A 26,872-nucleotide genomic window follows, 5' to 3' on the forward strand; every position below is an offset into this window, starting at 1 on the left:
CAGCTTCCTTTCTTTTCCGAAGCCAAATTTAGTCCAAAGTATTGTGTGTTAATTAACCTGCAGTGGAGCAACCTGTGAGTCAGGAGAGGCTATTCCTCTCCTTTCCCCTTCAGCAGTTTCCTGTTTAACTTTTCAAATGATACCGTATTTGCCGGCGTATAAGACGACTGGGCGTATAAGACGAGCCCCCAACATTTCCACTCAAAATATAGTTTTTGTTATATACTCACCGTATAAGACGACCCCCCACTTGGAGGCATGCTTTTCAAGGCAAAAAGTCGTCTCATACGCCGGCAAATACGGTAAGTTGTAACACTTGGGGTATTCTGGATATAATTCTTGATTGACACCCCCAACCCCTTTCCCCCAAACTTACAAAGCCACCAAAATGCTTTAGAGAGGCAGCTTCGCCTTTGTCAGGCTTGCACTCAATTCCTCTCCCTTTCTTTGTGACAGCCCCGCGTGCGTGCCATCGGGACTCCAAGGGTGGGGATGGACAGCAACTCTCTCTCTCTCTCTCTCTCTCTCTCTCTCTCTCTCTCTCTCTCTCTCTCTCTCTCTCTGTGTGTGTGTGTGTGTGTGTGTGTGTGTGGTGTGGAGGGTAATTCCGGCTATCTGTGGCCTCCGCTCGGTTTTAAAGTCGCTTGGCCGGTTCCCAAGTCGCAGCGCGCGCTGGCCGGAGAGACGGCGCCGGGTGGAAGCTCGGTGCAGGGAGGCAGATCTTTCTCTCTTAAGCGGGGAGGGAGGAGGGGACAAGAGGAGGGACGGGACGGGACAGGGGGCGGGAGGAGGGCGCTCGCCTTCTTCCACCGCCCACCGGACCCTTTTCTTCCCAAGGGGACCCTGGAAAGCAGCTCGGGAGCCGGGTGGCCCTGCCCAGCGGGTTCCCATCAGGAACTTCCTGAGGACACCCCCCCGCCCCAAGCACAGCCCTCCCGGTCTTTCAAAGAGGGAGGGAGAAGCGGGAGAGCAATTGCCGCCCCCGCCCGCTGCCCAGAAGGAGGGCGCCACAGTCCACCCCCACCACCTTCTCCCCCCACTCCCTGGGCCATTACGCGGCTCGGGGCTGGCTGGGCGGCAGCCCCACCAGAGACCCTCCCGCTCCACCCCACCCCACCTCCAGATTGGCCTCCGCAGCGCCCGAGCCGGGCGGAGGGTGGGTGGGTGGGTGGGAGGAGGAGGAAGAGACTTCGGCTGGGCTTGAAGGGGCTTCGCAAGTTGCGGAGCTCCGCCCCGTCGCTCTTGCACCCGAGTGACAATGTATTTACCGGCGTATAAGGCGACCCCCCACTTGGAGGCATGTTTTTAGGGCAAAAAAGTCGTCTTATACGCCGGCAAATACGGTAATTTCAGATGATAATTCGGGAAGCTTTTACAGGTTATCTGAGAAATATTAGTCAGGTATATTCGTTTCAGGTATGATATCACCATGAACATATTTTTATAAGGAAAAACTTTGATCAGACTGAAGGCCCCTCTGTTCATCATTCTGTTTTCCCAATGAGTCACCACTTCCCTCTGAGAAGCCCTTAAGCAGGATTGAGATGGAACAGTCTACTTTCTCTTTCTCAGCAATAAGTATTGTAATTACATGCGCTCTGCCTAGAGTAATGTAAAGAATGAACAGGAGGGAGAAATAAGGGCAATAGAAACCTGTGTGTGTCTGTTTGTGTGATGGGGGAAGCCTTCAAAATATTTTATTTTATTTATTTATTTATTTATTTATTTTTGTCAATTGCTTACAAGATAATAGGTATAAGTAAAAACATAGTTATGAATACATGGATACATATAAGAAAAATAAAAAATAAAAATAAGAGAAACAATAGGACAGGGACGGTAGGCATGTTGGTGCGCTTATGCATGGCCCCTAAATATAAATATAAACACTACTGGTTTCAACTAGGTTCTAGGCCAAATAGGAAGCTGATGAACAACTGTATAGTATAATAAAACAAGAAAATGACTTGGAAGATCCAGAACAATCCAAGCAGCATTGAAGAAAGATGAGCGGATGAAACTAGGAAGTAGGAAAACCTGCCATAAGAGTATCATTGCAATAGTGCAACTGGCATTAACCAATAAAGCCACCATCTCCCCCACCAGAAACTTTTAGATTATCAAGTTATGAATTCCAATGAAATGAAAATGGAAAATACTTGCTAACATCAATAAACAGATGCAGAGCTAATCAATCATTGTTAAAAACATTGAGCCTTCAAGAAAAACCTGAGCGAATCCAAAAACATGGAGACAAACGGGGTGGAACACCATAAAGAACAGGAAGAACAATCAGACTAACACAGCCATCTTCATCTTATCCATACTCAGCTTGAGGCATTGGAGGACATTCAAGTATTAATAAGATATTTTGATACTGTTTACCATGTGTTTCCCTCAAGAAAAGAATCAGAAAATCTGATATTTTCAGCATAACAGTTATATCGAAGGACTGATCAGGAATGATGGCACTAAGGGGAAGAGAGTAAATATAACCCATAATTAATCCCCAAGGGAATTCCCTGTAGTAGGAAATTCCTGGCATTATAAGACTTTCACCACCAAGTGCATAGTCAGTAAATGTCAACCATCTTACAGGCTAAACCAGCAAACTCCTGGGACATCTTTTTACCAAGAGTATAACTTTACTGAAAATTCCATATGGGTACAGAATGAGAAAAGACAATTCTAATGGTTTTCCACGCAAATAGCATGGGAAAACTTTCCTTCCTCCCTCCCCCCCATCCTCCCACTGCCCATTTGTCTAGCCAATCAGTATACTCGTTTTGTTTTGGGAATGGTCTTTCCGCCTCAGACTTTCCCAGCCGATTTCCCACCTTGGGGTGCTGGATTTGTCTCAGGCTTCAAGTCAACACACTTGCATTCCTTTGCCCTCCTCGATACCTCTTGCTGCATTCCAATGCCTTCCCTCCCCACTCCTGTTGCTGCTGTCTGGTTGTAAGTGAGATTGCGTGGTGAGCCAACCATGACAGTAATGCTCAAGAACCACTATCCAAACAGCAGTAATTGGTGGTGAAGTATATCAGAGATACGGTACTCTCATTGTGAATAATTGTGTAAGAGCAGGACAGAAGTAAAGCACTGAGATTTTAACCACCATCATTCAGAACTCAAGATTGTGCTTTCTTGAGCTACTGTACCTGCTTGAAACCCTAATTGGTATGGATCTGGTTATAAAAAGGAAGCAAATGCAAATTGATAATTTGAACACAAAGAAGGTGTCAAAGAGCCTTGCTTCAACAAAGGACAAAGAAAATTATACTTCAAGAGTCTTGAAAATGATTAGCAGTTAAAGAACAATTCCCCAGTCAGATAAAACAAGACAGAGAAACAGATAAAAGTGTAGGTGGCAGGCAGGAAAGGGATCAGCCAAGAAAGATAGCGTAAGAAGAGCCCTGCCTAGTTTTTGGAATGCTTTCTCTGAGACAGGAGTCTATTCAAATACTGTAGTAGTAGAAGACAGTTTAAAACAAGGTGGAGGTGGAGAGCCGGGGGAAGAAAATAACGAACAGTGTTTGCCATTTTGTTAGAGAAGAATTCTTGTAACCCTTCAGCTGAAAGCCCCTTCTCCAGCACAAGTAAATAGCACCAATAGAGAATGAAAGCTAAAGAAGAGCTGCTGAGTCCTGCCCTGAGTCCTGAATGGAACATGAAAGAAGGCCTGCTTTGCCTCTGATAGGTGAGAAGAGGCACTTCCCAACCCTCTTTCTAGCCTTCTAACCAGACCCCTCTCTCTCTCTCCCTCTCCCCTCAGAGTCACAGATCTTCATGGTCAGTGGGGGGAGGCACATACCACAAATCTAAGATAGGGAGTATTCCAATCCAGAGGAGTATTTTTGATATAAATGACTTGACTGCACAAGTGAGGTAAAGGAACAGCAATAGTAGATTCTGTGGAAAAGGAAGGGAGAGAGGAAAAGGGAGGTTTGAAAGAAATGCAAAACAACAACAACTCAACCCTGAAAGATTTATCTGAAAGCACAACTGAAAATAACTCACATATGAGATCCATGATCACACAACATGCAGTTCCTGTTAGGTGAAAGTTGAGACTGCATCCTGAATCTCAATTCATTTATTAGTTTAATTAAAAAGTCTGTCTAGTATCGAAATGTTGGGGAGGGGGACAGGAATGTCCTTTGTTTTAATTATTTCCCCCACATCATATATAATTTAATTATGATTTACACATTTTCCTCATGATCCCTTAACTTGCTTTTTTTTAAAACTAAGAAATCTCAAGACTTTGCAGAATTTCTGTAGTCTGTCAATCATTTTGGTTGTCTTGTTATGCCATATTTTTTCAGCATTCTTTCTCAGGTTGGTATAGTCCAAGAGTGATTATGTTGTAAATAGATACACAGGCATTATGATATTGGAAGTTTTAGTTTGGATTTCATTCTTAATTACCCTCAATGTGGAACTTTAGCTTTCTAAAGCAACTATACATTGAGTTGATTTTTTTTTCTTTAATTCCAAGATTCCTGTCTGACAATATCAGCACCAGCCCCTCAATGAATCTATAGTTAGCATTTTTGCCTTCTGCAACATGACAATAATTGGTTATATAAATTTTTAATTCTAACAGTAATTTATTCTTCTGTATGGGAATATGCTTTTAGAGTTCTTTGTTGTCATTAGCAAATTTTACAATCTCCCTGCTCACATCTAATTCCATAACACTTGTGAACCGGTAAAAAAACACTGGCTTTAGTAAAAGCTCATGAAAGGGAGGGACACTGTTTACATTCTCCATTATGAGAATTTTCAATTTATTCTTGTTCTCGGCGTCCTATTCTTCATAAATTATTGATTCAGAAGATGAACCGTCTCTTATTCCATGGCTACTTTGTTTGCTGATGTCTTTTTAAATGAGGTACATCATCAAAACAATTTCACATCTGAGCAGTTTTAAGAATTCTTTGATGGGCAGCATCGGGAATGGGCGGCTTGTTTGTTTTCAGCTTGTCAATTAGCTTTAAATGGAATTCCTTCTCTTGACACCATTCTTTCACTCAGCAGCTCAGATTCTATTTCTAAAAATGTCTAATTTAGGGAACAGAGTCTTTTCTTCTTTTTTTCTGCAGTGAAAACAAAAGCAAAGAATTCATTCAACTTCTCAGTCTCAAAATCCTTTCCCTTTCTATTATTATGTAATAGGTTAGCTGCCTCTACCAGCAGGTTCCCTGAATTGTGTTTGCAGGCAAAACCTACAGAATACAGTAGCTGTACACCAATTAAAAAAACAAAACATGTTATGGTTTAGCACAGTATATAAACCCATCTCTTTAACAGTCTGTATTTTCAACAGTAGAATATCATTGAACTTCAGTTCCAAGCAGCCCCATTATTAACATGGCTAATAATGATGGATGCCAGAAGTTATACTCTGATAACATCTGGAAGAACTCTAGTCCCCTGCCTTGGTTCTACATAATGCTTATAGCCTATTTCTACCCATCTGAACAATCAAAAAACATAACTGGCCTTCTTCTCCAGAGGTTACTCTTCTCAAGTACAAAGCCTCATTTGGCCACGGCAAGGAATTCATTCTTTGTTGATAGGAAATCAAAAATTGATGATACTTTTGCTTTATATTGCAATTATTTATGAGATGGTCCTTGCTTAGGCCAACAGTGCTATAATGACTTTCTGGACACAGTCATTTTTTAAAGTCCGAAATTGATGTAAAGAACTAAATATTGAAACAAATAATAAAACCTTCACCCTTTCGTCCATCTTCTTTATCATGGTCCACTTTGGAGTAGCAATCGTCATCTATCTATTTTGACCAAGACAGGCAATATTTTTTTTCTATCAAGATCACCACTAGCATGCAGCCCTAGCAAATTACCCACTGAGTAATCTGCTAGGGCTGTATGCCAGTGGTGGGTAAATCATCCATCTGATACCTTACCACTTTACTTTTTCTTTTGTTTCTGATGTGTTTCCTGTTTTCCCCTACACTATAAACTTTTGGGATTAACAGCTTTTGATAACATTTGGTGCTATCAACTATGCTATCCTTTTAAATCATCTGATACAATTAATGTTTTGCAGTAGTTGCAATCTTCTGTAGAGCTATCTCCAGAAAGTGGTATTGAGAGGTTGCTATTTGATAATGAACTAGGTTCTATTTTGTCCCTATGCTGTTGAATATCTAAATGAAGGTACTATTGGAAATCATTTGAAATTTTAAGAGGATGTCATCAATATGCTGATGATGTCCAGTCTTCTGCATCATACCATCTAACTCCAAGGAAGTAATTAGTAAAGTTTTGTAAAGTTCAGATAATGTTGAAGGGCTAGAAGAGGAAAAACAAAGTAAATTAAGATCAGGTAAAGCTACTGATGATCAATAAGAAACTGGACTTTAGGATGGAGGTTTAGACTTTTCAGGTGGGGATTGTATTACCCTTAAAAGAGCAGGTTTACAGTCAGGGATAATTATCCTTAGTTGTCACTGGTGGGTTCAGGTTAGGGTTAACCCTAACCCTAAGTCCCGGTACCGTGCCAGCTTCTATTCTTCCTTGTTAGCTTTGAAATACATTCCATTCTTGATCATATACCTTGTTGATACTTTAAAACTGTCAAGAGCTAGAAAGATAGGCTGCTAGCTGGTGCAAGATTTGGGAATACCAGTGTTGAACATTAGTTGCTTATTACTTACTAGGCACAGTTTAAAATGTTATGGACTGCTAAAGGGTTTAATGGTTTACAGCAAGCATGACCAACCTGCGCAGTGGTGGGATTCAAATTTTTTTATTACCGGTTCTGTGGGTGTGGCTTGGTGGGCATGGTGTGGCTAGGTGGGCATGGTGGCTGTGGCAGGGGATGGATATTAGAAAATCCCCATTCTCTTCCCACCCCACTAACCTGATTTCCAGCTCTGTTCTCCTGTGCAGGGCAACAAAAGAAGACCCAGGCGATCAGCTGGGACTCAGGAGGCAGTGAATAGATGGGGGTGGGGCCAGTCAGAGGTGGTATTCCGAACTACTCAAATTTCCACTACCAGTTCTCCAGAACTGGTCAGAACCTGCTCAATACCACCTCTGAGCCTCTTTAGGACCTAGCCTTTTGTATATCTATTAACCCTTTTGGTTCTGAGGTTTTCTGAAGGTGCCCCACTGTCAGAAACTTGTATATCTTGTATATCTACAGGAAAAGGTCTTATCCTAGATTACTCCCAGGCTGTGGAAACTACTCCTCAGTAATTGCATTTGACTCCTACTCTTTCCTTTTGCCAGGCTTTTAATTGTTCATTGGTGACTGCAATCATTTTTTTATTATACTGTAGCTTGTGTTATTTTCCATAGTTCATTTATCTTAGGCTCAAATATTGAAATTGTCTGAAAAAATATAGTAGTCTGTGAGTCAAGCCTTGGATTGCAAGTTGTCTTGTGTTGCCTTAGACTAGAGAGCCAAGCTCAAAAGTAAGCTTTTTTCATACTCTTCCCCTTTTATTTATTGTGCTATCTATGCCATTAGATGAGAGCAATAGTGAAGTCTTACTTGATTCTGTATACAAATTAAATCCAGACTTGAATTACATAACTTCTTAATCATTAGTGTTAGGATTTGCATAGATCACTCTATCTAATTCCTTTGCCTATCAACTAGTTTATCACTTTTCACAAGTTAGTTTGGGGAATCACCATATTGTAATAGTTATATTCTCATGACAAGAACTTTAGCTAAATGATAATTAGTCTGTTACCTTTCAGATGCATTGGCTGTACAGTGTCCAGAATTCCTTTGGTCATGCTAGCCAGGAATTTTGAAAGTTGTCTTGGCAACACATCTGGAAGGCACCCAAATAGAAGTTTTAGTCTAGTACAACCTGCTTCTTATTTAAAGACAGTGGGGGTTGGGGTTTTTTGCCTTTGGTTTCTGGAATACATAGAAAGAGAGTGAAGCTTTAGCAAATTTTTATCTAGAATTCTCTAGTGGTATATATAACACTAATAAGTTTGTTCATGACTGCTATATCACACCATTATGTAATCAAAAGCTTCAGCAAAGTTTTGTAGCTTTTAAGCTATGAATAACTTCTCAGCTTTTAGCTTGTTAATTAGAATTGCTTTAATATTGAAGAAAAAAGTCTCTTTGCCATTTAAGTTTGCTTGCTTGGTCTAGCAATGTTTTTTTGATGAAATTTTAGCATTTTTGCAAACAGTCGTATTTCTAGTTCTGCCACGTGGAAGGCCAAACAGGGTCTTTCTATGATTCCAGTGTTATGTCTTGTGCTTATTTAACCAGGAACTCAGGACATATAGAACCAAACACGTTTTATTTTCCACTTCACAGCTAAAAGCACCACACACACACACACTTACATCTGCATATCTAACTGCATATCTGTCCAGATATTAGGTCCACATTGCAGAATAAATTGAGGCAGAGTGTGTATCATGCACTGTATCTCCTTCTGTCTGATCTCTAAGATGCTACAGTTCCTACTGATTTATAATTCCAGAAAGGCAGTCTTCTATCATCTCCTGGTGCCTTTCCATTCAAGTGCCAGTGCTTCATTTAGTTTTCTTGTTTTGAGAGCTATCAGAGTGGTATATACAGTCCACTTTCCTTTAAGCACTCTGAGCAGAGAGATACCATGTTTTATTATGTCTATGCCATAGTATAGAGCTTTTGATTACTTCCACTACAATCATCTTGGAAAAGACAGCACCCCCCCCCTTTTTTTTAACATAAGGTGCTTATTGTCTGATGTCTCAGTTACACTGACCAGTAGGAGGCACTGTTTGACTAATTTTGTCCTTTTGGGAACTCCTCAGATGTGAGTAGATGTTACTTTATATACATTATATCATTGTTTGGGAAATTACCTCTTTGAGAAATTTCTTCATGTTTTTCAGAACCATATCTGCTTATATCTCACAAACCTTCATTGTATGGTTTTCCACATTGTGTATATTATATTCTTTCAGAACAAAGTTTTTTCTATAGCTTTTTTGAGGGAGACCTATATTGTATATTCTATTTTTTTAATTCACAGCATCACACAAATACAGTACATGACATAAGGTGTGGAGGTGTATCTACAAGAAGCAAACATCTACAACTAGTGCATATAATAATAACATGGTAACAATGGTAACAATGCATCACATTTCTCTCTGTATCCTCTGGCATTGTAGTTCTCTTATTAAGGGGAGTAGTACCCTGAGGCAGTCTGCTAAGAAACTACTTATAGTATACACTCTTATTTTGTACAGTCAGTATTTTTCTTGTGGATATGATAATATTGTCAAGTGCTTCTGTTCATTTGGCAAGATTCTGATGAACAAATAAATGCTCTGTCTTACATATTGGCAAAAAAAATCAGAAAATAAAATACAAGCTGAATAGTCAAGATCTTGTTGATGATCCAAGCTCTGTAAAGGACCTTGGAATACTCATCTCTAATGATCTAAGTGCTAGAGCCCACTGTAACTACATAGCCAAAAAGGCATTAAGAGTTGTTAACCTAATACTCCATAGCTTTTTCTCTGGTAATATCACACTACTAACTAGAGCATACAAAACATTTGCTAGACCAATACTCGAATACAGTTCTCCACTCCTCTACTCATTGTAGAATACCTTATGCCACCAGACTTGAAATTCTAGACCTAGAAAACCTTGAATTATGCCGTCTTCGGTCTGATCTAAGTATGGTATATAAAATCATACATTGCAATGTCATACCTGTCAATGAATACTTCAGCTTCAACCATAACAACACAAGAGCACACAATAGATACAAACTCAAGGTTAACCGCACCAAACTTGATTACAGGAAATACGACTTCAGCAACAGAGTAGTCAATGTCTGGAATACTCTACCTGACTCTGTAGTTTCTTCCCCAAACCCCAAAAACTTTAACCTTAGACTGTCTACTATTGACCTCACCCCTTTCCGAAGAGGTCTGTAGGGGGCGTGCATAAGCGCACCAATGTGCCTACCGTCCCTGTCCTATTGTTTCTTTTATTTTTCTTGTATGTACCCATTTCATGTATTCATAACTATGTATATACTTATACCTATTATCTTGAAAGCAATTAACAAATCAAATAAATAAATAAAAATTAAAAAATGACTAGAATCAGAAGATAGGGGATTAGAAGGGAAGTATCAGCCTTCTCAGGTAAACCAGACCGAAAACACAATTTGATCTAATTCTTTATTGTAAGGCTACATTTGCAAAATCTTGCAAGTCTAAAAGTGCTAACTTCCTGCTGCCACTTTTAACTGCATAATCGATTAGGGTGGGTGCTTCCTAAGTTTCTTTCTCTGATTCTTAAGCCACTGGGAGCTTCTGTCTCTCTTGTTTGATTGTTCTCTGATTGTTTCTTAGGCAGCATCTCTTCCCCTTGTTCCCCAAGGTCATCCACACATTCCCTTTCAGGAAGTATTTTTGATCAGCTTCCACTGAGATTCATCGTGAATTACTGTAAATATTTTTGAAGGAGTAGGGATAATATTGCAGTGGAGAATGGTGACCAGAGGATTAATGTTAGGTTGCAAATTCTTTCTGATTGTGAGCTTGCGTATTTGCACTCAGACAGCTGCTCCTTGTAAGTAAACTACAGAACCTGAAGTTTTTGTAATTGATTCATGAGTTGAGCAGCTGGGAATCAAAGATTCCATCTAAGCTCATAGCCACAATATAGCCTATACAGATATAAAGTTGAACCTCTCTTATTACTCATTTTGGATCTGAAGAGTTAAAGAAATATTTTATTTGTGGTAGGATAAGGAGGGTTTTTTTCTGAATCACAAAGCAACTGGGAAAAAAAGATTTCAAAGACTTAAGAATGTCTTAAGCTTAGCAAGGAGATGATGTAAGAAAGTTTAAAAGAGATAAAGGGGACAGTTATTCTGAAAGGTTACTTTTGAATAGATTGGAATTAAATTAGATAAATAACCTGGGCTTTAATGTGAGTGTGAGTGTGTTCTGATTATTATTAAAAATTGCAGGCTATTGGTCAAAATAAAAATAAAGATAAGCATAATATGAACCTACTGTATTGTTGACTGTAACTATAGAGATGTGGATTATATGTTGATTAATTAGAGTGGCATTAGAGACTAAAGTATTAAAAGACAAAAGAGACAAAAAGTGGGGAAAGCTTGCTTTTTCCTTTTCCCACTTGCAACATGTTTTCATTTGCATTATAATATAATGGCAAGAACTCAAAAAGTAGCAAAATTGGGTGGGGAAGGATTGTGTTAGAGCAATCTGAAGTGAAGAATTGCACCATATTTTCTTCAGAAAAAAATTAAACAACTTTCCAGTATATTAGCTGAACCATTGATAACTAAATTGATACTGGTATCTGTGGAAAAAAGAATGGCTGAAATATTTTTAATGATGAAAGAGGAGATGAAAGAGAATGTTAAGAAGATGGAAAACCCTGTGAAATGAGTGTCTAGAGATGTAAAACAAATTAAGGACAAAGTGGAGATTTTGAAGAGTAAGATAGAGGTTATAAACAAAAAATTGGAAAAAGAATTAGATAACCTGGCTCCGTTGAAATTGAGAGAGAAGGACTTTTGTTTGAGGCTTCTGATGAGAATATTAGAATCTTGGCATTTTGAGTATGGGGGAATTGGGAAGTTGTAAATTCAGAGGCAGCAATTGATAATGTTTATTGAAAAAAATTGAAGATTTCTAATAAGAAATGTTCTAAGCAAAGGGTGCACTTTATCAATAAGAAGACAAATGGATAAAGTTTTGCAGCAGGATTTTAATGCAAAACTGAAGATCAATAACCTGATATAAAGAAACGTGTTTAAAGAAATTCGTATCAAAATTTTACTGATCAAAAATAATAAAAAATTGTACTTTTTTAAAATGAAAGAGCCCATTTTGGTGGGACAAAGTGAAAAATGTAACTTTTATTTTTATACAGCAGAGATTTTGACTAAATTCTGTTCAGAAGAGGAGATAATTTCTAGAAAAATTCAAGGAAGAGAAGAGAAGATTCAAATGGAGGTGCCAGAGGAAACTACATAAAAAATTCAACAGATCCAACAGGAAACTGAAAGGAATGGTACTGAATTAAATCTACACTTCTACAGGTATTGATTTTTTTCTAAATGTTTGGCTTGATTATGGATTGCAAATGCTTAATGTGGAATATAAATTGAGAAAGTGCTCCTCAAAAGAGAAAGAAAGATTATTTGAAAAACATTTAAACACAAAACAACTTGCTTAAATAATTTATTAGAAGAAAGGACATAAAATATTTGGTTTATGAAAATTTGGGTGCAGAATTTTTTTTCAACAGCAACAAAAGAAAATAAATAGAGTTGTTTTGTATATTAATCCCCAACTAAAAATAGAACTTGTATTGACTGATGAGCATGGTAGATATGCTATAGTGGAAGTTAATTTGCATCGGGCTAAGACTTTGGAAGACTTTGAAATTCATGCCACAAATGAGAATGATGTACTGTTCTGTAAATGATGTATGGAAAGATTAAGATGTTTTTCTTATAAAAATTGGTCTTTGATAGGGAATTGGAATTACACAATATCTGCATAATTGGATAGAACTTCTAAGAAAAAGCATTAAAATAACTCACGGTAGTTTACCAAAAGGTTTTGTTTTTTGCTTTTGTTTGGATTGACAATGTAGGACTGTTTAATATATGGAAAGAACAAAATTATATTCTAGAGAATGTACCTATTATTCAGAAAGGCATTGCTCCTTGTCAAGAATAGAAATTATCTCTATTTCAAAGAACATGGATAGTAAGGTTTCTAAATTAGAAATACTATCAGATGTTTTAGATTATAATCCTGTGAGTTTGGCATATAAAAGAAAATATATTGATTTATAAAAGAAAATTCATTCACGTGGAGACTACATGAAATGTTACAGAAAGAAGTAATGGAGGCTGCACCCTGCCCCACGGCCTGTTTTAGCTGGCAGAGGCACCGCAGTTTGGACCTTTGCTATTTCCAGTCTGGCCCTATGGGCCATATTTAAGCATCCCTGAGTTTGACACCCCTGCTTTAGGTAAAGGCACCAATCCAAAAATGGTTTGAGATACAAGTAAAGCTTTTACTAGAGATTATTTTAACCTCTTATAAAAACTGAATGAATATCTAAAGAAACAAAGACTTCAGAGTTCACTGAGGGTTTCCAGTGTTTTTTAATACCTGATAATTACTTCCAAAATGTTTTCAATCTTTTTCCCAATGCAATATGGAAGCAATAATAGCAACTTGTCTTAGAAGGTCATAAAAAATGTATTTCTTAAATCAATTTTGATACTAAAAATACCAAGTATTAATGGCAACTGATTAAAATGCAGAGCTACATCAGAATTGTATTCCTTTTCTAGAAATAAATCTGAAATTAAATAAGCAATTACTACTTTTGTGGGTTTGTATTAAAGGACAAATGATATAAAGCATAAACATTCAAAAATTCAAATGTATCTTCTCAGTATTTTTGCCTGAGTAATTTCCATGTTTGTGTTTAGACATTTTTGTCATGCATAAAATGCTTAAAAGAGTTGTTTACAACTAGCTTGTTTTTCCTCTAAATTTTGTAATTTATATAATATTGGTTATTTAATAATTCAGCAATATTTCCTAACTGAAACTATTATAATCTCACTGCAGTAGAACAACAATTTCCGTAACATTCAAGAGCTGACCCCCAGAGGATCTAATGCATTTGATCTATTTATTTGTGGCATTGGGATTTAATGAGGGCAACTTTCAGATCTAGGAAAGTAAAATAGTTTTGCTAGAGCTATGATGTCAGTGGCTTTTCAGAGCAGCAAGCCAGTTTTCCACACATGACAGAATGGTTGACAACACAAGAATGATTTCCTGAAATGATGGGGGGAAATGTGGGACAAAACTGATACAGGATATAAGATGAGGCAGGGATGAGGAACCGTTCAACAGGGATGTAGAAGTTGCTTGATCTACAGGAACAGTGACCATATGTCCTTAATTATAAAGGACAGCCCTTCATTTCCTTCAGATCTGTCTGTCTGTCTATTTTTGGTTTTGCCCTTGAATTTTCCTTTGTAAAGGAAAATTATAAACCTAAACAATTTTCTTATCCTTATGAAACACTTTCAGATTTTCCCCCTTTTCAGGTTTGTCCTTTATTTTTTCCATGAAAATATGGTCACTGTTTACAGTCATATGGAAGCCAAGGATACGTCATGCAAAGTACTCAGACTGTATTTTGTATCTTTCCATTTTGGGGAGAACTTGAAGGACATATTCAATTTGCCGTGCAGCTCCACAGATCTAGGCTGAATGAAGTTCATCTTTCAAAAAGTGCGGGTTAAATTCACAGCAGATGTCTGACTTGAAAGATAGTGTAGGTTAGACAATAATATTAGTGCTGGAATATTGCATTTTTAAAAAAAAAGCTTTTATTTTTTGTTTATTTCAGGATTTTCTTTGCAACCTGTGATGCCACATGTAGAATCAACAGGAAACTTTTCCAACAATTGAAGGCAAACTTGTAGAAAAAGGGCTGTCTTGCCCTGTGAGCAGCAGCCTTGGTTGACCAGGAAAATGAAAGAGAATGTGCTGTTTTATCTGATGGGTCTCTCTGTGGCCACAGTAATGGGATATCCTTCCAGGTTGTCTTCCGCAGATTTGGATGCCACCCCCCGTATAACAATTGTCTATAACGGTAAAGGAAATCTCCGATTTTCTGGAATTAATATGACATGCTAATTTGGATGCATGTGAAGAATAATGTATAGGGGGTGTGTGTGTGGTGTGTGTGTGTGTGTGTGTGTGTGTGTGTGTGAATATTTAAAATGCAAACATACTCCATGTTTTGTATAAGCAGATTTCTGGATTCTCTATCTTTTGCATTTTGTGTGACATTTTCAAGGCTAACATATTTAATTTTGTAGACATGTTGTAATAGCCTGTTTGGTGAGTGTATTTAAAACAAGAGAGAAAAAAGTGATTGCTTGCTATAAATTATGAAGTTCGTGGAATTCACTGTACTTGAATTATTGACCTCTATGTTCTTTTCATAGCCTGCTTTCTTGAAGTTGGGCAGGAGTATTGATGGGGACCCTTTAGTTCAGATTATTCTACAGTAAATACATTCTAATGTGAAACAAATTTTACAGGGCAATCTCTGTAAACCATGTTCCAAACATTTTTGTGATAAACATTCTAACACCTTGAAACATACAGTTATGACTATTTTGAAATCTTCAAATCTTTTGAAAGAATTGGCAAAAATTTACTTCTTCCAAGATCCAAATCTTGCCTCCTCTAAAGATATTGGTTTGATTATAGGAAGTTAACCAAGTTAACTCTTATTTCTATTTACCAATCAGATCCATGTATAGAGTGAATACAATAAATGAATTGATAAGCATTTTATTCCATAGTTTCTTGAATTTTACTGATAGACTAGAGCTAATAGAGCTATTTACAGGTATTTGCTTTGTTTATTATTTTAATGCTAAAGTGATAATAGTTGCATCCAGTATTGCACTAGCTGTGTAGTTTCTGATTTCTGATGCCAATTATGGAGTCCTCACTTGATTCTTTGGTGGTAGAATTGTGATTTGCTTCTGTGGATTCCAGAACATTCACAATTCTGTGATACTGTAACTTAATGGATTTCTGAGATAATACTAAAGATATATCATAGTTGGTTTTGTGAGGCTGGAAACAACGAGGGACTGTTGTACACTGGTGATTTGAATAAGTTAGATAAGCCATTAATATTAATGTGGAGATAGTGCACTATGATGTGAATGAATGATAGAATAATGGCAGTGTGCTGATTCCTTTCATCTATTATACTTAATGGTGCTGTAAACTGGACTGTAGGAAAACCCAAAGTATTAAAACTATCAGCTTTATTACCTTCACTGAAATGTATTGTTCCATCTTGAAATAATTAATCATACTTTGGAAAGGCTCCAATCTATGCAGCCGAAAGCAGGTGATTTATTGTCAAGGATCTCACTTCTGCTCAACCAAAGGATACCAGAAACTCTTTCCTAAATAAACCATGGATACTGGCTTGTTTAACCATTCGTGGATTATTTTACAGAGAGCTTATAACAAAAGAAAGACTCCCTTTTGAGAGGCTCCGGTTAGGTTTGTTAATTGTTCCTTTTTTTTTTTTTACTATGGAACAGAAAGGGAGAGGAAATCCTGCTTTAAGAGTTGTGTGAGAGCTGCCACTGATGATTACATGCCAGGTTGAAGCTGTCAGCATTGCTATCTTTTGCCTCAACATGCATGTCTGATTATATCAGCATCTTGGTGCAAATCCCCAGGCTCCGCTTTCCTGGGAATCTGCATGTATTAGAAACGCATGATCAGAAGTTCCTTCATGATGGCAAGGGAAAGGGGGAAGAATTCTATTGGGTTTGCATGTGCTGTTTTGCCCACAGCTATGTTTCGTGTAGGCTGTTTCTGGGTAGTTACCTGGCTTAGAAGACTGCATTTGTCAATTCCAACCACAGAATTATTTAGTAATGCTAACTTTGAATACGTTCTGTTCTTTCCTGTTTAAGAGAACAAATAGCAAAATGAGGCCAATCAACAGTCCATAGATCAGGTCACAAGCAAAAAGCAATGAGTCCAAAGGACAAGAGCACAGACTAAACCAATAGCTACTTCAGAGTTCAGCAACTAAGCCAGGACACGAGTTTAACAGCAGTATAAGCTACTGGCCTTGTTCATAAATGCTTGTTCAAAAACCCAAAGAGAAGACTAGGTTCAAGCAGTGAAAAATCAGAGTGATGCAATACAGAATAAGTAGCCTCAGAGCTTCATGGACTTGCAAATGAATTCTACATTTGCTAAAACATTTTTGGGTAACTAGGAAAGATTAGAAAGAGTTTCTAAGAGTTTGAGGCAAGAAGCACAGGAAAAAAATGATATATATAGTACCAGCCTTAGAAAAAAACTTATACAGTTTTAAAACCAAGCAGCCAATCTCTCCCTTAAAAGATATTCAGAAAAAAATGGTGGACACGGCTTCATTTTGGTTTACTGCCATATCCCACTATACCCCCAAAATGTTAAGTGCATGCTTCAACCACAAGATTGCTTTCTTCCACTATTTCATATACTGATATACTGGCTGGGTATCCCAAGAGCCATGATGGCATAGTGGTTAGAACGCAATTTTGCAGGCTAAATCTGCATTCTCACTGCCAAGAGTTTGATTCTTACCGGCTCAAGGTTGACTCAGCTGTCCATCCTTCTGAAGTCAGTAAAATGAGGACCCAGATTGTTGGGGGCAATGTGCTTAGACTCTGTAAACCATTTAGAGAGGGCTGTAAAGCACTATAAAGCGGTATATAAGTCTAAATGCTATTGTTATTGTTCAACTAGGCTAAAATGGGTTTGATTAATTGATGATCTAGCATATTGTAGTTACAGTCTCATTGTATTGTATTATTCAGGCAATAAAATTAAGCCACAGCCATTTGCTATAGGAGCAAAGGATTCATGGATTTATGTTGATCTAAGTTGCATGCCATGTGTGAACGCAACCATAATTTCATCCAAGATTTGCTTTGAAATGAAGACTGTGCCCCCCAAGGCTTCATTCATTGCCATCAAGTCTATTCAGCCAGACGAGGTATGCAGGCTCAAGGACTTGCTCTTGGGGAGCCCTTCCTTGAAGCCAAAATCTCATGCAGCTCTCTGTCTGTGTCCTTCACTCCTGAGCTGCTTGCATTCTTGAAGGTTCAGAAGGATCTGCTACTCTGGGTAAAGCATCACAGAGGGTGGGTCAGGCACAATCTCATGTGCAGGTCCTGGGCTTTATGGTCCTTTGAACTCTATCTCATTATAGATAATTCCCTCAAGGAATGTATGACACCAATAAGAATGATACTACCATTTAGTGCTTGTTTTGCTGAAGCTGCTGAATGCAGGATTTTCAGTATGGGCAATTAATTGCAATTGTGTTTGTCTGGGCATTCAACTTCCAAGATGGAGCTGGCATGCAGACTTATATTATCAAATAGGTACCAGGGAAGCAGTTTTCATTCTAGTGTTAAAGAAACAGCAAGTGGGGAACAATGAATTTGCTGAGAAGATAGGAAAAATGTGGGCTTTTTGAAATTTTTTTGACATATGCTAAGGTAGTGAAAAAGATTTTTATCATGCTATCATATAAGCTTAGTTTACTTTATTGTCATTGCACCTCATATAACAAAATTAAATACCATCTTCAGTGTACATTATGACTATGAAAATAAACACAAACACACATCCTTCACATTCTATACAATTGAATTGAAAACCTCTGATATTGCATTAATATTGCACTCTACAGTAGAATTCAATAGAGCTACTGCCCTGGGATAGAAGCTGTTTTTCAGCCTGTTTGTCCTTGTTTTTATTATCCTGTACTGTCTGCCAGATGTCCTCTATGTCCACTAAGTATGGTATATCAGATCATATCCAGAATATTCCAGTGAATTTATGGAAAGTTATCATCCTGATAGCAAATACAAACATTCCAATTTCTAATTGTGGAGATAAAGCAGTGATAAATTTAATATGTGTGTGTGTAAATTGTTCTTTAAAAGATTGTGCCCACCATCTTGAAAAAGAAAATGATGGTCTTTTAGTCCAACCACTTACTCAAGCAGGAAACCCTATACTATTTCAGACAAATGGTTGTCCAATTTCTTCTTAAAAACCTCCAATGTTGGAGCACCCACAACTTCTGAAGGCAAGTTGTTCCACTGAAATCTGCACAACTTACATCCAGTATCCACTCTTTCCTTTGTAGGAAAAATGATTGAGAACATGCTAAAGGGGTTATTTATGGAAACTGGATTATATGGATCCCTTTCAATCCAGTGCCAGACCTTGAATATGAAATTGAAATGGCTGTGGCTGCTTTTTTGAATTATGTACATCAGGAGTTGCATAGAAAGAATGTATCCCTTCGTGTTCTACTATACTACTGAGTGAGATTGAGTGCTTTTAACCATGGAATCCTTGCATGCTACCTCTGAGAGTTGGTGAAACTATTCCTTTTCATGATATGATTATGTCATGATTATGTCATGAGTCATGATTATGACTCCGCTGTCTCTAGTAGTTATGTTTTATTACACTTATGTGAACATTTTATCTCTTTTATGATTTCAGGTTTTTTTTTGTTTACAACATATTTTTATTTTATGAGCCATATAGAGTCTCTCACTATAGCACACAAGTACTGTAAAATAAATGTTACAGCTTATACACATTTGAAATGGTGTTGAAACCTAGTTCCTCAGTGACAACATAAATAAATACTGTATAGGGTAAGGGCCAAGTGATCTGCTGCTGAAACTAGAGGATAACTGAAGATTGAGAAAAGTAGTGGCCGTTGGCCAGTTTTGCTAGTGGAATCTTAGGTTTTCTAATGGTGTTTTAGTTAGAATTGAATTGCTCTCTAAGGAGCTGCTCTGAATAAATAACAGACTATTTCCTAAAACAGCATCTCATTCATCTATAATTGCCATACTGAATAGGGCAGAAGTTCTGTCCCTTTTCTTCCTCCAAATTGTTGCTGTTCTCAACTTTCTCAGTGAATATTGCTCATAAGAAAATGACGGCTCATGTTTGTGATGTTTGACAATTTTTGTATCAAGGTGTTCCACTAGATTCAAAAATTACTGCAAATGTATCAGTTGGCTTGAGATTCAACAGAATGTTTGGCATAATCTCCATGTAATAATTTTGTAAACATTAAGCTGTCAGGATACATATTATGTATTTTCAGATTGGTATGAAAGATGCTTCTGATTCACAGGTGTTCAGCATGCTTCAATCATGCTGCAGTGGCATAGAATTAATTCTTGTAGAAGTAATGTTCCTCTAATATATGCATCTACATTGAAATTGATTGTGCTCTTGACTATCGGCCATGCTATTTTTTCCTTAACATATTTACCTATGGCAATGCTTATCAGGTTTTGAACTTTTGGGGGGGAGGTAAATACAAGATGGTCATTCTTTGTAGTACTACCTTGAAAGAACAACAGAGAAAGCAAAAGAATTAGGCAAGATGAAAGTAAGGAAGTGCAAAGCAACTGCCCAGGCACAAGAATGTCTATTACAGGAAAGACCATGCAGGGACACAGTCTGAGTTCAAAATTGCAATAAGGCATTATAAATAGTAGTGATATTGATAAGAGTATTAGGAGTTGGAACTGTGTTGCTTATGGAATCAAGTTCCTTGAAGCACCCATTGGTAACTCATGTAGATTTCCTGCTGCTTCTCGCTCTGTTAAAGTCATCTGGCATATTAGTTCCCAGTCTTTTCCTTTATATGGACTATTACATCATAACTGGATGCTTGGGAGAAACAAACATTGTATAATTGCTCCCCAAAGTAGCAAAGGCTTGTTTAATAAGTTGCAGATTTTGAAACACATTTCGGAGGATTTTTTGGCACAGGTATCCATCAAGACACAAGCACATTATTGCAATGCATTATTTCATCAATATTGTGCATTCCAATAATAAGGTGTTGTCCTTGTTTTCAGAAGCACACTCAAACAGAAGGACTGTCCTGCAATAGAATTTATGATAAAAGAGTACTTTGGGTAGAATGCTATAAACAGATGAATTGCTTTTAATGAAATACCCAAACTGGCAAAAAACAAATGGAACTCCAAAAGTGATTGCTGGGGAATTTTAGAAGTTGGAGTTCATACATCTTAAAGTTGCTAAGGTTGAAAAACTGTTCTAGAGGCCAAGAAGGGCCATATGATGAGGGTACGGTTTTAGCACAAAAGATATAGACCAAATTTCTAGAGTGGGTTTAAGAATAGGCATGGGAACAATAAGCTTCCTGGAAACAAACAACTCCTGCCTGAGATTCAAAAAACAGACCAAAAATTGTGGTATTTTGTTGCTAAATTTTGCCATAGTGGTCTCAGGATTCTGTGGCAGGTGTACAGAGTCCACATGTTGTCTATTTCAGGATTTACCCATGGTTTATGCGATCATGGTTTAGTTCATAAAGTCTGCTGCTGGGTTCATGCAACACACTGAACTGCAAACCATAGTTCACTATAGATTTACCATCACTTTAAGCCACTAACAAGCAAAACACATTTTGGCTAAAGGTATTGTGTGCATGGAGAATATATTATTAAATGTATTGTGATTTACCACTGAATTTATTTAATGCCGTACATTGCCAAAATATCAGAATTTCATTTGTAATATTGGTATTGCTCAAGAACTATGTTGAAACCTCTGTTTAGTGTTTATTATAAGAAGAAGGAAGTTTTAAAATGTGTCCTTCAACGTTTAATGTAGCTGACCTGAAGGAAGAGACTGAAATGATAGCAATAAAACATGTCAACATGTTTATAGCTGCTCTAGTTCAAGTATACAAGGCTAACATAAAAATGTTCCTGGCAAGCAGTTTGTGCTAGCAGCTTCTCTTTTGGATGAAGTTTTTAAGATCTTGAACATCAACAATAACCTGTTCTTCAGTTTCAGAGTCAGTTTCTTACCCCAGGGTTTTTTCATCTACAACACTGAAATTCTTTTAAAGTGTGAAGAAATAAGACATCCACTCAGCCGTAATTCTCTATAATAAGTGACAATGGATGGTCTAAGTCCAGGTCATTAAATTATGTTGCTTGCCTAAATTTTGGAATGGCTGTTCATACTGGAGTAATACCATAGCATTCAAAATGTGTGCTGAATATGTGCAGTTAAGGCCACAGTGGCGAACATTACATTGGGAGATGGCAACTTTCTCCACCTCGTATACCTGCATATTAGTTGGACTGAAACTATCACAATCTCTCAGCCAATGTGGAAGTTGGGATTTATGGGGTTTTATTTCTCAGTTCTATATTTCCAACACCTTCACATTAAAAAAAAGCCAACATTTTTTAAAGACCCAAATAAGATTATTTTTGATGTTAAATTCAAATAGGAGGCATTCTGCAGAGACAACACATATGAAATTTCTGTCAAATTGTAGCAGAGATAAAGTGATGAGAATATTGCAAGAAAATATATGAAATGATAAGGTTTAAAACTATTTTGTAGCTTAGCTGGGTAAACAGCTGTTGATTCCTGTGATAATATCTTAAGAATGAGAATCCTAGGAAGGCCACTAAACACACAGCAGCTGGGGATTTTTTAAGATGTTGTTTTAAGGCTTGGCTAATTACCACTGGATTTAGGATGGTCACAATCATTACTAACCGGAAGGAATTTGTTAGGCAGGATAAATTAAAGAGTCATTGTTGTCTCGAATATTAGGAAAATTCATTGACCCAGTGCAGCCCACAAATGTCTTTATAAAGGTTGGGAAAACAATTCACTATATTATCTTAGACTTAGAGTGACTGAAATTAATAACTGTTTTTTTTTTCTTTGTAGTAAAAGGCCTAGTTAGTGCTTCTTGAAAGAAGCAAAATAGGGTTAACACAATATTGGTTCCTGACATAGTGATTTGATTAGTGGTACTTGGATTATGTTTCTCTGCATTCAGCTTATCTGTATGATTATTGAGCTGTTTTAAATCTCTTCAGTGTGGTTATTGAAATGTAAAAATTTGCATCTTTGCTGGCAGTCAAGTAAGAAACAGCTGCTGAGCCTTTGGCTGTTGCTTATATTTTGGGGCAGCTGCATACTACACTTCATTCAACACATCTGTCATGCCACAAAGTCTGTAGAGCTGTGGTTATTCCTTCTTTCCTATATGGATGAGTCCTGGACTCTGAACAAATAAAACATCTGGAGAAATTTCACATGTGTGTTCTCCACTCCATGCTTGGCATTCATTGGCAAGACCATGTCTCCAGCCTGGAGGTCTTGGGTTGTAGAGAGCCCACCAGCATTGAATCCCTAATTATCAGAGCCAAGATGTGAAGGATGGCTGGATGACTGCCATATGCCTCACCAGTTGCTGTACAGTGTACTGGGGTCTAGGAACAGACCTTAAGGTCTACCACCCAACCATTATAAAGAACTATGAAAGAAGTCTTATACCATTATGATATCCAGACAAGGGAATTACAAGCTGAAACTGCTGGCAGAACCTGTTGGCGAAACCTGTGCTACAAAACCTCCCCTGTCTTTGAAAATAAATACATCTCAAAACTTTAAAAATAGTGAGTGGTGTTACAAAATAACACCCACATGTACTGCAATGGATTTTCAGTTCCTCCCTTATGCTGGATTCTGTGCTTCCAGGTTCTATGTCCAGATGAACTGCACAACAGTGTGTCTTCTTCAAACCTGAAGCTAAAACTTAAAGGCTAGTAAAGCTGCTGTGATAAAATCCAGGTATTAATTGACAGATTTGAAGAAGCTTTTGGAATGCTCTGCTTCTTTTATTATTTTTAGACCCTTTGATGAAGCTGACTTCCTACAGTTTAAACCAATGACTATGGAAATTATGACATTTTGCTTTTATCCAAGATTTTAAAAATGTATCATTGCATACAATTCTTGCTATCCACTTTTTAGAATTATCAGTAAATGTAATCCAAATGGTCCTGTTTCTTACCAGAGTATTTATGTGGCGTACAGGTGTCCCTCCCCCCATTTGCCTACTTTATAGCCTTTGGCTTCTTCTCCTTCTGGTGATCTTGGCCAGCATTATTATCTTTTCCATAGATGCATCATCCCCCATAATATATATCCAAAATATTGCAGCTTTTATTTCATGATCTTTGTTGCCAGTAAGCACTTTGTTTTGAATTCCTCTAATATCAAACAGTTGGTTCTCCTAGTTGTCCAAGGAATCTGAAACAACCTTCTCCAATGCTATAGCTAAAAGGAGTTGATTTTCCTCTTGCTGTTACATAAAATCCATCATTTGCATGCATGCATTCTAAAAGGGAATAGCACTGAGTTGATCATTCTAACTTTTTTCTTGATTTCTTTTTTCTTATGGAAGTGACTAGATGTGGAGCCAACTTTGTTGTTGAAATAATGTGTTACCCACTTACAACCCATTTTCTTTATAGAAGGTTTATCTATCATCTTGCATTATTGTTTCTAATCCAATTTTTCCAAACATTTTCAGTGAAAGTTATCTTTCCAATTTTCCATTAAAGAGCATCCCAAAAGTAATACTTGATTAATTATGGGACAATACCTTTGGCTAAAGACAGAACAAATCCAGGAAACATTTCAACACTGCAGATATAGTCTAGGACTCTAGGGCAAATCCACAAGAAAGAAATAATCAATTAACCTAGATGAATTTCTTATGCTTTATTTTGGGATAGGCAGATTTGTTCTCCATAAGCTCCCTATAGTAGCTAAATTTATCCCTGATAATTGCTAGCTGAGTTTGGACTAATGTTGCCTGTATTCAACTGAAGACTATAGGTTTTGCTTTAACTTCCATCTCTCAGCTTATATAAAGAAAGATTCGATATGTTCTAACTTGCAGTGACATTCACATGAAGTAGGCTATGGGTAAAACAAAAATGATACAGCGAGCCTTAGTTTCACTTGGGTATATCCTGCAGGGACATGCAGATGACTCATTTAATCCTTATTTATGCATCATCTATATCATCGATAGTCTTCCCAAACTATTGATGTTGTAGTAGCAGAGGAGGGAAAATCCATCAGTGCTTTTTGCTGATAATGGAAGCTTATGTGGGGAATTTTCTGGAGATAATCTCCATTTTGAATTGCAAAGCCAAATGTGGTTCTTGTGGTTGCTCTTTGGGAAGGAAATCTTGGATGTCCTCAATATAATAAATTAGTTACAACTAACAAGGAATTGATATGAAATAAGTTTCAAGTCATAGTTAGGAATACATTACTGGAACAATTATAATTGAAAATAATTCATAGTTGTAGAACATTAAGAATGGAAAAAGTGAAATTGCTACATTTGGCATTGACAATTGTTAAATCAACATGAGGCAGCAAAACATTTGAGCTGAAGAATGCTTAAGTTTGTAGATTTATTAAATAAGCTTTCCTGTAAGACTGGCAAATAATATATAGCATTTAACTTGTGCTATGAACAGTTCTCACTATATTGTAATAAACTGACTTACTAAGTATATATAATTGCTGACATGAATTGTTGTGAGAACCTGTTGTGATATATTGGTTAAAAAATAAAATTGCAGCAGAAGAATTGGTAAGGGAATTCATACACAATAGAGATCAAGTAAAGCAATTGTTTAACTTTTGGGGTTACAATCTTTTTCTAGAAATCTGCAAAGTCCCTTTGAAATAAGAATTAGATTTTAACAATCTATTTCTCTGAAATGTAGACTATGTATTCAGTAGTACCTATTTCCTGCTATTAGTAATTGGTGAAAAGCAGAACAAATATTCAATGTACCTCAAATAAAATGAAACAATACTTTTAATCCTGCTTAGAACAGAAAGGCAGGTTTGCTAAATTGAAGCAGAGACCAGAACCAAGCCATGGGTAGAAGGAGCTTCTCCTGTGAAGAATAACACTCTATTATGACTCAGGTGTCTCCTGGGTAGTACATTTCTTCAACCCAGCAGTATTTATACTGACCAGGGTGCCATAATCTTCTGACCTTCCCCAATGTAAGGTTATTCAGATGTTAAGATGAAAGGGGCTAGACAGAACAAATTGATGAACCCTTGAGTGCTCTAAGTTATGCAAAAGAAGTTAGATTTTCAACCAGTACAAAGGGAAAGGATACATAGTAAAGGTGATCAGAGTGAAAACTTCCACAGAGGGAAATTTTCTTTTCCATGCTGTGATTCAGAGCAACTGAGAGATTGTAAAACCAGTTTGACAAGAGATTCCTCTGAACCTTAATCACCCCTACCTCACACTATACAAATATGAGGAAGTCCTGGGAAAAGTTTGCCTGAACACTGTAAATGTTGAACATAATTCCATAGTGAAAAGCATTATGTGGAAATTATGTTTAACAGAAGAGGAAAAAGAGAGTTGATGGATTGTGATAAAAGGTGATAATAAACTCCTGCCCTATTGGACCAGATAAACTTTTAATCATTGGTGCTTTATTCATAGGACACACTAAATTACTAATTAATCAACCACAATTTAGGCTAGGATGCTGTATGAACCCATCTTTGGTGATTAATTTGGGGATACCATACGACTTATGATGGCAATCTAGTGATGACAATCACTAGATGATCATTAAAGTGTAACAAAAATATAGAATTTTCAGTATCTAATAATTGTCTGGATTTTTGTAGCTTAGTAGCCACAGTTCTTGTGATTCAATGTGTTATAGTAAGATATTGCTATGTTGGGTATGTCAGTGTTTTTTAAAAAACAGTTTAATTCTAGAGATATTTTTTAACTGTTCTTGTTATAATCAAGATTCCATCAAAAATTCTCCCACATCTTTGACACCTGTCAGAGATTATTTTCCTATTGGTAATTGAAGTGATGGCAGAAATTACTTCCAATTTATGAGGATAGATATAAGGATCTCCAGAAATAAATCTGCCATGTATTAATTATTCTGTCCAAATGGAACACACACCCTTTGCTTCTGAAAAAAAAACCTACAATAATAGCTGATGCTGGTTCAAGGCAAAAAACCCTGAAACCCACAGTAAAGTTTCTATCAAGATTACAAGCCACGGTGGTGCAGTGGTTAGAATGCAGTACTGCAAGCTACTTCTGCTGTCTGCTGGCTGACTGCAATTTGGCAGTTCAAATCTCACCAGGCTCAAGGTTGACTCAGCCTTCCATCCTTCCGAAGTGGGTAAAATGAGGACCCAGATTGTTGGGGGCAATGTGCTGACTCTGTAAACTGCTTAGAGAATGCTGTAAAAGCACTGTGAAGTGGTATCGTTCTTGCTGTCAATTCAACTGATAAAAAATAAGTTTGCAAGTT

The 26,872-nt window shown here is 37.3% G+C and overlaps 1 protein-coding gene across 4 annotated transcripts in view; it reads left to right on the plus strand.

Moving 5' to 3' along the window:
* The window catches only part of SEMA4G (semaphorin 4G), a 105,917-nt gene that overhangs the window by 37,382 nt on the left and 41,663 nt on the right, over positions 1 to 26,872 (plus strand). For 3 of the 4 annotated variants that reach the window (XM_026667694.2, XM_026667865.2, XM_087964632.1), the window contains exons 2-3: positions 11,935 to 12,103; positions 14,452 to 14,697. In XM_026667694.2, coding sequence (XP_026523479.1) covers positions 14,577 to 14,697 — 121 coding nt within the window. In that variant the 5' untranslated portion in view covers positions 11,935 to 12,103; positions 14,452 to 14,576. The remainder of the gene's footprint in view (positions 1 to 11,934; positions 12,104 to 14,451; positions 14,698 to 26,872) is intronic. The other variant, XM_026667779.2, reaches the window with a different exon arrangement.

Source organism: Notechis scutatus, chromosome 4 (genome assembly GCF_049901735.1).
Source record: "Notechis scutatus isolate UNSWTSFEM ecotype Mainland chromosome 4, rNotScu1.2, whole genome shotgun sequence".
NCBI lineage: Eukaryota > Metazoa > Chordata > Lepidosauria > Squamata > Elapidae > Notechis > Notechis scutatus.